The 13,152-nt window shown below is 37.6% G+C and overlaps 1 protein-coding gene across 1 annotated transcript in view; it reads left to right on the top strand.

The window, feature by feature from the left end:
- MACC1 (MET transcriptional regulator MACC1) overlaps nucleotides 1-12,553 on the top strand; it is an 89,586-nt gene extending 77,033 nt beyond the window's left edge. The window contains exon 5 of the mRNA XM_006154478.2: nucleotides 11,854-12,553. Within this exon, the coding sequence (XP_006154540.1) occupies nucleotides 11,854-12,066 (213 nt within the window). The 3' untranslated portion in view covers nucleotides 12,067-12,553. The remainder of the gene's footprint in view (nucleotides 1-11,853) is intronic.
- Nucleotides 12,554-13,152: the final 599 nt, after the last annotated feature.

The raw sequence follows: 13,152 nt of genomic DNA, 5'->3' as shown, positions 1-13,152 counted from the left end.
TAAGCCACGTTCGTGTTCGTCCGGGATGCGAACTGTGGTCGACTACATGGGAGTCCAGCAACATAGCCATTACGCTAACTGCTGGTCCCATGTCCCCCCTCATTTTCTAACTGGCAGCTAGGGTATTCAGATAATTTTATTCTAAATCTTGATTAAAGATGGGAAAGTAGGTCATCCTTGAACAGCAATTTTATTTTATTTTTAAACAGAATTACTTACTTTATTATTTTTATTATTATTTAATTTGACCAGAGAGAGATGAAAGAGAAAGAGAGAGAGGGAGAAAGTGAGAAAGTAAGCCACTAGGTCCAGGATGTGAACCAGTCGACCATGTGGGAGTCCAGCACCTTAACCACTATGCCACCTGCCAGCCCAATTTTATTTGTCTTTTATAAACGAATGAAAGAATGTGCATAGAATCCCTCCCACCTTGTTTAGTATTTTACCTCTATATCCTTGTCATTAGTATTTCATTCATCCATACTTTTTCTTCATCAATTCTCAGCATTTGTTTAGGAAATACAAAAAACACAATAGAATAAAAAATACAATTTTTTTCTCTTTAAAGCCAGGGTTTTTTTGATACAGGGATTTAGATAAATTATTAATAATTGAATTGTTAAAAAAATCTTTTTTTAAAAGAATTCTTTTATTTAATTGTCTCTCTTTTTTTTCTCTTTTCTTTTCCTTTCTTTTCTCTTTTCTTCTTTTCTTGTCTTTTCTTTTAATTCGACCAGAGAAGGGGGGAGAGAGATAAAGAGAGAGAGAGAGAAGCAAGAAAGCAAGCTGCCAGGTCCAGGACTTGAACCACAGTCCACCATGTGCGAGTCCAGCACCCTTAACCGCCATGCCATCAGTTGGCCTCTATTAAAAATATCTTAAAAAGGGCCCATCAAATAGCATGGTGGTTAGAGTGCTTTACTGGCAGTTTTCTTTTTTTTCCTTAGAGGTTTTAGACTTAGGGCTCACATGCTTGCTATGTGTGTGTGTGTGTGACAGGGAGAGACAGTGACAGTGAGAGGAAAAGTGGGAAATCACCCCCCCCAGGGGGATGGCCACACCATAATCCTTTCTCCTCCATGTTCCTCCTGGGATCTTGGGCGCATGCACACACCACGTGCGTGGTGTGAGTTTTAAGCCACTGGGCCCAAGATTCAAACTGTGGTCAGCTGTGTGGGAGTCCAAAGATATAACTGCTTTGCCATCTGCTGGCTTGCTTTCTTTTCCCCTCTCCCCCCCCCCTTTCTCTGTCGCTCTCTGGTCAAGTTATATAATAATAATAATTAAATAATTCTAAAAAAGTCTTTAAATTTTTTTGATTCTTAAAGAAATATGTGATCAGCTAAGAATGATATTAATTGTAACTTATTGGCTCTTTAATGAATTTCAGCTAATCATTATGAGTGTTTTATAATGTCTCATTTATTTTAACAAACTTTCTAAGAAAGACATTATAACTATCTGCTTTTCATAAATATCCAAGTGAAGGGTGAATTGTTTATGGACTTTCCTCAGAGTGACTTGGCTATATAGTGACAGAACTAGGATTCATATTCAACCCTCACCAGTGCACTAGACTGATGACAAACAAGCTCCATTGGAATTAACTACTTAAAAAATACTTACGTGACAAAGGCAGTTAGAAGATACATCATAGTCCTGAAGAATGGATAATATTTGCATAAGAGGAAAGACTAGAATAAAGCTCAGTGCTTCTGGACACCAGTAACTTCTAGATACCCACTGAGAGATGTTGACTAGAGGGGAGAGTTTACCTTAATAATTATTGGCAAATGTGGTTGGATGTATATGCATCGGGGCTGATGGAAGAAGGTCTTGAGTGATGGCTAGAGCACAGAGGTGACGACTCCTGGCCTGGATTCTGGTTCCAGTTCTAGTATCTATTAGTTCTAAGACCTTGACCAAGTAACTTGATGTTTCTGTGACTTTTTTTTTTTTTGTAAAATTAGAAGAGTTATTTTACTTTGCTCATTGGACTGAGAAACTGGCAGAAGGGCGATACATTTTTTTTTAAAACGAAGAAGAAAAAGAGTCTTAACTAATCAGCTTTTTCTTTGAGGCTTAACAACATTTACTTTTCCTTGGAAAATATGTCTTGCAAAATGTAAAAGGAATGTCCTTGGACTGTAATGGTTTTCTGGCTTGTAGGGCAACTCAGATTATGTTTATAGGGATGTTGAAGTCAGGTTCTGTATCTGGGCCTGGTTCAGTTCTAACCTTGTACTTTGTCTTTTGTTCACTGTTCTTTTGTAGTGAGAAATACATTTCTCTCTCTCTCTCTTTTTTTTTTTTTTTTAAGAGATTTTGCTATAGGGTGCATGCGCTCACCAGAGAGACAGAGAGACAGAAAGCAAGAAATCACCCGCCCACCCACTCCCAAGGGGGGAAGGCCATGCTGCAATCCCTTTTCCTCCATTCTCCTCTCGGGATCTTGGGCACGCACGCACACGTGCCCGGCATGAGTTTAAGCCACTGGGTCAAGGACTCAAGCCGTGGTTAACTACATGGGAGTCCAGTGACATAGCCATTACGCTAACTGCTGGTCCCAAGAAATACATTTCTTAAAGAAGGGAAAAGTATTATATGGAAATTCACCTACCAGTGGTAAAGTGTGTCTAACAATTTCTCAAATCTTCATTGATTGACTAGAGATTTGCCAAAGTGATATTATTTACATTACCATCGTCTACTTTTGTACAATTCTATACTTGTTGCTGCAATATTCAATTTCTTAAACATATTCCATTTTTTGAATACTGTAGAATAACACCCAAAGACATCACAAAGATATTCTAGGGTAATATATTACCTATGATCTTTGATTTAATTCTCTCTTATATATCTCCTTATCATACTGAAAATCAAATAGAAATAGTAATCACATTAGGTTAAATACTATAAATACATTTTAAAGTGATTTTATAGATGTTACTGTTTTATTTTGATTCTAGGTTTTATCAATGTTTATCATAAGAAAACAGGAATAAGAAGGGATCTGAATAAACCAAAGTCCAACTAAGTGTAAGATCTAAGAATATGGGGCCAGCAGGTGACACAGTGGTTAAGGTGTGGTTCAACTGTGGTTTGAGTCCTGGTCCTGGCAGCTTGAAACTCATGCCAGACACATGTGCATGTGTGCCTAAAATCCCAAGAAAAGAGTGAAGAAGGCACTGCAGAGTGGTCATCCTGCACCCCCAGCCCCCCTCCCGCCCCGCCCGGGGGATGATTTCTTGTTTTCTCTCTCTGTCTTTCTCCTTCAGGTGAGTGCATGTGCCCTATAGCAAAAAAACTCTCTCGAAAACAAAAACAAACAAGCAAACAAACAAGCCAACTAAGAATGCATTTATTAAAACTGCTTAGTCATGAAATAAATTTATGGAAATACTTTACTGAAATGACCATAAATTTATAGGTAGGTGAATTGTATTATTATTCTGGATATTTATTAATTATTATTTGTTCATTTTGCATTTTTGGGGGTCTTTTCCTAGATATTTGACTGTGATTTTGTTACTTAACTTCAATCGTAACCACAATAAACATTAATTGACTCCTAGTATGTGCTGAGAGCTTTAACAACTGCTATTTTGTTCACTTAGTGATGCTTTTATGACTTACGGCTCTCTTCCTGCTCCACATTTAACAGAAGGGAAGAATAAAGAAACAGAGACGTTTTATAGCTTCCCAAGATCCTGGAGCTACAAAGTCCAGATGTAGATACAAACTTACAATGTGCATCTAAATCCAGAGCTCTTGCCACTATATTCCCACCCCCCCATTTGCTTTTATTGTTTACATTGACAATTTGTACTGGAGAAGCCCAGTTTGTGTAAACCTTCAAGCTCAGGTGTCTCTACTGTTATGTTTGTGGCAAGGCAGAGAGGAGAGGATGCTTTCTTTTTCACTTGACAAAGCCTAGGTGCAAAAGAAGAGGATGAGAAGTGAGTGAGGAATCCTCCTAACTAGGAATTGGTAAGAATGGCTTGACCAGTAGGTTTTCCTGTGTTAAAAGGTTTGAGCAGAAACCAGAGCAAGGAATGGGTCCTTTATCTTCCTCTAGTTCATACTTCACCCATGAAGTTCCAAGTGTTTTTTTTTTTTTTTTTTAAGAGGTTTTTGCTATAGGACGCGTGTGCTCTCCAGAAAGAGAGAGACAGAGAGACAGAAAGCGAGAAATCACCCCCCAGGGGGGATGGCCACGTCGCAATCCCTTCTCCTCCATTATCCTCTCGGGATCTTGGGCACACACACACAATGCTCCCGGTGTGAGTTTGAGCCTCCGGGTCCAGGACTTGAACTGCAGTCAACTACATGGGAGTTCAGCAACATAGCCATTATGCTAACTGCTGGTCCCCCAGGTAGTTATTTTCATAGCAAACTTAGCTGACTGTCCTCAAACAGACTTTTCCCAAGATAATCTTGTCAAGTTTTAACTAAGTACCATCTCCCTTCTGTGGAAATAGTTACCCCCTGATTCTTTAGTCTCTCTTCTCTTCTGAAGATAATGGCAAACTCATCTTTAACAATATTTATTTACTTCTTAATTACAAGTGATGTAAAGCCTAGCTACATATTGTAAATGATGTACTGAAGATAGAGCATTTGTAATAATTACTAATATACTAATCTACTTTAATAGTGTTTCAGCTGTCACTTCAAATAAAACATTGCTTCTGTAATTTTATGAGGAAAGTAAGTTATTAATTGTCTAATATGGCAAAATGTAATTTTCTAAAGATAGTTGAAGCCAATTGTATTCTTTATGCTATTCATCTTTTATGAGCCAAAAAAAGACATTAGAATGCAATGCTCAGATCTGAATTGCTTTTATTCACGTTGTATTTCATTATCTAGGGCATTATCTAATGAGTCTTATTAGCTTCTGGAAATAAGCACTCTAAATTTGGAGAAACTTTTTTTGCCCTTCTATTTGTTTCTTTTTTAAAAAAATTTTATTTATTTATTTTTTTTTTTAAAAGATTTTTGTCATACAGCATGTGCACTCACCAGACAGTGAAAGGGAGAGGGAAAAATCACCACCCAGGCAGGATGGCCATGCACAATCCCTTCTCTTCCTTTTTCCTCCTGGGATTTTGGGAATACACACATGCATACCCCGGTGATTTTCAAGCTGCCAGATCCAGGACTCGAATCGTGGTAGATTGTGTTATAGTCCAACACTTTAACCAACACACCACCTGCTGGTTCATCCTCTTTAATTTCTTTTGGTATCCCACTGATTATGTTTTCATTGCTCCCTTACCTTTTCCTTCCTCCTCTAATACTGAGAGGATTAACCAAAGAAAAGACACATTCCTTCCACCCAAATGGTGGGACTTCAGAGAACTGCTCAACTTGGTAGATTACATAGTTACTGAGGCTGCTGCCCTTTATATGATAAAGATCAAAGCACACAATGAGAAACGAGCAGCTCTGTACTTTTATCAGCCTCATGCTTCCTATTCAAGAAATAGTCCAGAACACCCATGAGTTTAACATCTAAAAATCTGAGTAGAGGCCTAAGAATGAAGCCTAAGAATCAAATATTTGTGAAAGAGATGAGAAGGCTGAGAGAATTTGTTTTGTGGTTAAGAATAATTCAACAAAACAAACCCTCAGGAGCATGCTTTCTTTTTGATTTGTCAAAGCCTAAGTGCAGAGTTTCTGCATGTCTTCCCTTAATCATAACATTGAGCAAGAGCGGAAGAACTATTTTTAAAATGCTGAATAGATATAACATAAACCTGGGAGAGCTCTTGGCACTCTGCGACTCACTTCCAGCTTCCCGAGGACTTAACTTAGGTCAGCCCCTAAAGAAAATTATTTATTCTACCCATTTCATTTCTTTAAACATTTCCAGAGAAAATGACTTTATTTTCTCTGTAATTTATTACAAAATGCAAAATCCTTTGTGACCTTATTGGGAATGTATTTTTGTAGATATTTCCATAGTTAATATATGTGAGTTACTTCTTGAGTCTTTGCCATTTGATATATTCACTTAGTAAAAAAGCTAGAATTCAGTAAAATAGGAAGAAATGCTGAAAAAATAACAGTGTAAAATTAAGGATTTGAGTTCAAATGTCATACATCTATTCCATAAAGGAAAAATTAAAAACCTGACTAAAGTATTGAGTTCATGAAAGCTAGGCTTTTATTAGGCTTTGTTAAGGCAAAGTTCCTTGTTGAAAAGTTATATTTACTCACCATAGCAGAGATTTGCTAATTAAATGAAAACTTAGCTATTAAAATTTGATTTTTTTTGTCACTGTATCTAGTATAAAACTGTTTACATATGCTTTTGATCCTATATCATATATATATATATATATATATATATATATATATATATTCTATTTGGGCCTGCACACATACATACGTGCACAGTGTGATTTTCAGGCCTCAGGGTCCAGGACTCAAACATTGGTCAGCCATGTGGGAATCTAGCACCTTAACCAGCATGCCACCTACTGACCCAATTCCATAATAACTTAGACATCCTTCTGTGTTTGTGTTTTTGCCTAAAGGAAGTTAACCTTTCTTCTTAGATGTTTTACACATGCTACCTCTTCAGTCCTGGATGATCTTAAATTCTCTTTCTGATAAAGTTAGAAATCCACTTAAAATCTCCTTTCCATTGTAGGATATTTCTTTTTTTTTTTTTTTTGGAGAGGTTTTTGCTATAGCGTGCAATTGCCAGAAAGACAGAGAGACAGAAAGCAAGAACACCCCCCCCCCCGCCGGGGAGATGGCCACACTGCAATCCCTTCTCCTCTGTTCTCCTCTCGGGATCTTGGACACACACGCACACACGCCTGGCGTGAGTTTTAAGCCACCAGGTCCAGGATGTGAACCACGGTCGACTACACCGGAGTCCAGCGACATAGCCATTACGCTAACTGCTGGTCCCTAGGATATTTCTTTTAACATATTTTTTCTTTATAAAAAATACCTCTCTTTTCTGCTGCTGCTTTTTCCTGTCCTATCTCTCTTTATCACTTAAATTTCAAATGCGGACTATTTGTTCCATGTCTTATTTCTTTGGCACCTGCTCATACCTGTAGTATACCTCCCACTATGCCCTTGAAACTGCCAAAGTTACTGCAGTCTTGCTATTTGTCAAAATCCTGCATTTTTCTTTATATTTCCACAACACTTGATGTCATAGGTAGTGGAGGAAGTGACAGAAAAAGGATGTCCTTAGTGGCATGCTGGTAAACATTTACTCACCAGCTTTCTGAGCAGGAAAAGCCCTAACCCAGCACTCTTGGAAATTTACAACATGAATTACTTTAACCTACTGATATGATTGCACTGAACGTGGAGTTGGGATTATGCATAAACAATCAGCTCTGGCTACCTTGCAGGAGCTGGCTCCATCAAACCACTAGATGTTTTTTTGGGGAATGCTATTACTCATTGCCTTTGGCAGTATTTTCTATCCCTCTGATCCAATTTTGTCCATCTTTTTATTACTTCTATCACTTGTAGACACTAATAATTGACTTAGTTGAGGGTTAAATTTTTCATCTCTTTATTCTGTTCCTTGGTGTTTTCTCTATTGTCATGTTTTTCACCCTCACTATAGAATGAATGATGTTAAACCCTTAGCGGCTCCTTTGAGATCATCTCCCCATTTCAGTTTCCTATCAGTCACCCCTCCTTCACTTTATATTCAGTAGGACTAAAACTAGGCTTCTTGGGATCAGCAGGTGGTACGGTGGGTAAGGCACTGGACGCTCCCACATGACTGACGACGGATTGAATCCTGGACTTGGTGGCTTGCTTTCTCACTTTCCCTCTTTCTCTCCCTCTCCCTGGTCAAATTAAAATAAATGAATGAATAACTAAAATTAAATAAATAATTCTTTTTTTTTTTAAGACTTATCTTGCCCTTGCCAAAAGAAGTACTCACTTTTCTCTGTATCTTATTAAAAAGTATTGAATGCAAATTATATGCCATACACTTCATGAAGAGCTTTGGACATACCGTGTGGGAATCCTGACCCATTATTTTACAGAGTCAAAGCCTGGATAACTTGATAAGTTTACTCAATAGGCCATAGGGCTCTAATGTGAAAATAGCACTCTAACACCAAAACTCATCTTTCTTTTCTAACACTGAGTCTTTCAGTCAATGGAACTAACTTTTTTTTTTTTCCTCACAATGATACACAAATGATTTTTGAGTTTTGTGGTTACTAATTACAAAGTCCTGTCTGTTTACCAATTGGGCCAGTTTTGTGCAATTATCTGCCTTCCTTTTATGCTATGAACTTTTAAAAGCAAGATTCATGCTAGAGTCATCATTTTATTCCTTCTCATAACAAAAGTCCTTGTAGTAGCATGTATTCAATAAATCTTGATTTAATAAGTGAAATTACTAACTGATGAACAATGACGTATTTTATATATTTTCATTATGTATGTGCTAACACAGTTTTATTATGTGTTGAAAACAACTGATTATTTTAGAACTACAGCAGATCACATTTTGAACTAAGGGAATATTCAGGTTTAGTTTGCTAAAATAAGAAATAAAATATACACATATTTTAGTACAAATCATGAAGCTTACCAGTGCCTTAGTCTTTAGAGCCCAAGGCTATTGTACCCATTTCTAGAGAGCTTTTAGTTTAGACATCAGGGAATCTTAAATGAGTTTAGGGCAAGATCCCTTATTGCATTTCTTGCTAGTTCAGGGAGCTCCCGGGAAGTGTTTTTACACTCTCAGAAGTCTTAATTAGGGTCCAGTACTCAGCAATCCAAATTGCTCTGAATTAGGAGAGTTGGCTGCATTATTTTACCGAGAGTACAAATTGTCAAATGTGCAAGGTTATATGGCACTTTGCATAAGTGCATGAGTAGATGTGTCATCAGATCTTTCTTGAGTCTGTAGTTCCTAGTTTCTGTATCACCTGGGTCTATGTCCTGCCTCTGGAAGCACGGAGAAGCTGCCTCACGATTGAGTGAGCCTCAGGGCTTTTCTATACATAGTACGGTGTGGTGCTGCAGTAAGAGAGATGACACAGAGCTTTTCTACCCGGGCACGGCAGGGGGCCATTTTGACTGCTTCTGACAATAAAGGTACTTGAATCTGCAGAATAGTGAACAACTTCCAAATTATCCATTTGCAATTCTTAGGAGACATCTGTTTTCTTTGATACTTTATGCTAATCTACTACACCACCACCTTGTTACTGAAATGCTCTCAGTTGCCATTATCTAAAATATCCAAATACATTTCTTATCAGAATTAATCACTAAGAGATTTAGAACAGTCTTAGCAGCCTTTAGCTGCAGACACCATTCTTTTAAACAATACATGACAAATTGAAAATTAATATACCAGCTTGTTGAGCATAAGGGACTTTCAAGTGAACATAACATAGAATTTAGTTCCCAGAGCTTTTATAAACAGTGTATTTCCACTGCAGAATAATCTATTTGTTTAGTTCTTTTGAGCCGTGACAACCAAAATTGAGTTTGACAAAGAGACTCCATCAATATGTCTAACAACCTAAAAAATGTAAACTGAGGCACAACATGTCAAATAAAAACATCTTTATTTAGGTGTAATTTGCTGACTGCACCAGGATATAACCCGGAGCACATAGTTCAGGTAGCCCTAAACATGCTTACTGAGGTCCTATAATCCTTAGACAGATTTTAAAGGCAAAAGCCATACTCAGTAGGGGAAGAAGAAGTAGGGAATATACCAGTTATTTGGGGACAATTATCTTTGGTCACTATCAGTACTATTGATGATGTCATTGGTGGTGTCATTCCAAGGTTGGACAGTCAATCCCTGGGCAGATGTCCCTGTGGGAAAAGTTCTGTGTCAGATTACAGAGTCTTAGTGCCAGGTTGTAATTCTGGCAGAGTTCTGTAGATAACAGTTCTTGTTATCAGGCATACTAGCATGGGAAAATACTAGGTTGTTGGAAAAGTCATGATGCATTTTTGCATAGAAAAGTACGTCATGACTTTTCAGACAACCTAATACCTCCTCTGTGGCCTTACCAGCTCTGTTCAGTCATCGTCGGTACAAATGACTCCATTTTCATTCTGAAAATCTCTCCTGTCTTGATTTACCTTCTATTGCTGAACTGCATGGCTGGCAACTAGTACGTTGGGGGATAGGGTTTTAATGTAAGTCTTCAGAAAAATAGACAAAAGGATATCTCATTCACATTCTGTCACTAAAAGATACCCTGGTGAGTATAAAGCTTATATACAAAAATCCGAGGGTTTTTTGTTTGTTTGTTTGTTTCTGCATCGGATACCCTGCTATGTTATAGCTTTGATTTTTATCTTCATTCTGTCCCTTGTAGCGTTGAACTTTGTCAGGAGAGGTGAAGATATGGATGTTCATGGCTCCCCAGGAATGTCAGTTTGGACAAATTATTTCTTGAGCCTTTTATGTGGATTGAATAAAAACATAATGAAAGGGCCAGCAGGTGGCATAGTGGTTGGGGCGCTGGATTCCCACATGGCCAACCATGTCACAGACCTGGTGGCTCGGAACTCATATGAGGCAAATGTGCACATGTGCCCAAAATCCCAAGAGGAGAGTTGGGGAGAAGGAACTGGTCAATCCACCAGGGATGATTTCTCACTTTTTTCTCTCTCTGTTTTTCTCTGTCTCTCTGATGAGTGCACACACCCTAAAACAAAACATCTCTCTGATGATGATGATAATAATAATAATAATGGAACTCATTATTTAGATTTTTATTTCTTTTTACTTCAACTGTAGACCATCTGAGGACTTTGGAGGAGGAGGAAAATTATATCCTAAGGCTCTATCTCATGTGATGTCATTGTTAGTGGATGCTCAACTTTAAGAGGGCAATTCTCCATAATATTTAGCTCAGATCTGTGTTCCGGCATTTTGCAAGTCATAAAATCACAACTGAATTAGTTTAGTAAGCCCAAATAAATAGCAAGTAATAAATTTATATTCCAAATATTTCAATTATGAGTACATGGTTTATTTTGGTATTTTCATAAAGAAAAATTCATTTTCAGCTCTGTGTGTGTGTGTGTGTGTGTGTGTGTGTGTGTGTGTGTTCTACAATTTGTCTTATTTGGTCCTCTGTTTCTATTCTCTTTGAGCTTGGTTGCCTTGGTTACCATTGCATACATGCTTGTGCGAGAAGTTCTCCTTTGACGTGCACATATTTCTATGGAAACAGTGACGTCATTGGTATGGGTAGGTGCTTAAGGAAAGGATAATGAAGAAGCGTTAAATGTTGACCTTTCTTTTGGTCATAGGGTATCATTAATTTTTTTTAATAAAGAAGTGTATTTTTTGCTTTCATTTCACTTGATCATGAAGCTACATTTTTCTTGTTTATAGACTTGCGTGAGAAACTAGACGTAAATTATTAAATATATTGTATAGCTTCTTATGATAGGTGGTGCCATAAAACTCACCACAGATACCTATAGCAATAAAAAAACTTATTACTTTTACCTTAAAATCTCTCAAAGAATGAAAAGTTTATCTCAATAACATTTATCATCTAAAATTTGTGCAAGAAGTTTTATATTGACATCAAGGTGATAAGCAGTGTATACATGATGGATCAAGAAAAAAATGGCCCTACTTGTGGTCATCATTCTAAAAATCTCTCGTTTTAGAAGCACATGTATTTAACAGGGAACTGACCATTATTAAAATATATTTTCTGTGATATCAAATAAAGCTGTGAATACTTGGTATTCCATTTTTAAGGACTAAATCTTTTAAATCTTTCTTTAAAAATTTATTTTCTTCTCTGTTCTACATCACAATACTCCAGCCTCTCTCTCTCTTTTTATTTACAGATGATGTGGAAACCTGCCTATGATTTTCTCTATACTTGGAGTGCTCACTATGGAAATAGCTACAGAGACGTCTTACAAGACCTTCAATCAGCTTTGGACAGAATGAAAAACCCGGTGACCAAGCAGTGGAGAGACTTAACTGGAACTTTAGTACTAGTAAATTCTTTAGAGGTTTTGAGAGTAACTGCATTCTCCAGTTCTGAGGAAGTATAGCAATGAAGGTTGTGGTTTTTGGGGGAGAAGAGAATATAGGGAGAGAATAGGGTTTATGTGTGTATATGTGTAAGAAAGAAGGAATCTCAGAAAAGTATTATAATTATTTTTTTCTCTGAAACAGGATTGGTTTTATAATCAAACATGTATTTTTGTGTATGTTTCAAATGCAGACGAGGCTGCTCTGTTACTGGGAATGGAAAGAAAAGCCTCGTCTCTCGTTCAAAGTTACTTTTAATTTTCTTACCTTAAATCAAAGGTAGAGTTGAATAATTACATCATACAGATATCTGGAGAAACTAGAAACTCTCATTGAGAGCAACTGGAGTTTTAGCAGGAGGCAGAGGGAGAAGGGAGAAGCCAATAGGCTTCGTGGTCAGTCACGGGGCTACATGCTTTCTACACCTGCTCCTTCTCAGTCTTTTTTAAAGTTTGCTTTATTCATAAGGAGCAAGTTTGTACATACATGCATACAACTGAGAAAGAGAGAGGGAGGAGTGCCCTTGACAGGGTCTTATCACACATTAACCCCTTTATTCAGCCTTCCAGCTCATCAAGATCTTGGATGTCTATCTGCATGCTAAGTGTGTTTTCAAACAGACCCAGGAATCCAAACTGGTAGTTGTCCCTGTGGCTTCTGGCACTGCAGTTAAGTTTGTTATTGACTGAATGACCCGGCTGGGTCTACACATGATGGCTCTTATTTCTTGATGGAATTTGCCAACGTGAAGGACGCTCAAGGCTACATAGCCAGTGTAAAATAAATTTTGTTTGAAAAACCTGCTTTATTATTTTATTAAATCATATCATACAGAAGGATAGTAGAAATAATAAAAACGCATAAACTTTTAGGGTAATAGTAGCAATTTTTTTTAGGTCTTCACTGTGGAGTATGTGCTCTTATCATAGAGAGACATTGAGAGACAAAGTGAGAAATCACGTCCTCAGGGATGATGGCCACACCACAATCCTTTCTCCTCTATACTCCTTTGGGATTTTGGACATGTATACACACACACACCTGGCATGATTTTCAAGCTACCAGGTCCAGGACTCAGACCACAGTCATCCATGTGGGAGTCCAGC

This window comes from Tupaia chinensis, unplaced genomic scaffold (assembly GCF_000334495.1).
Source record: "Tupaia chinensis unplaced genomic scaffold, TupChi_1.0 Scaffold000410_1, whole genome shotgun sequence".
Lineage (NCBI taxonomy): Eukaryota > Metazoa > Chordata > Mammalia > Scandentia > Tupaiidae > Tupaia > Tupaia belangeri.
This window is presented reverse-complemented; position numbering and strand designations above follow the sequence as displayed.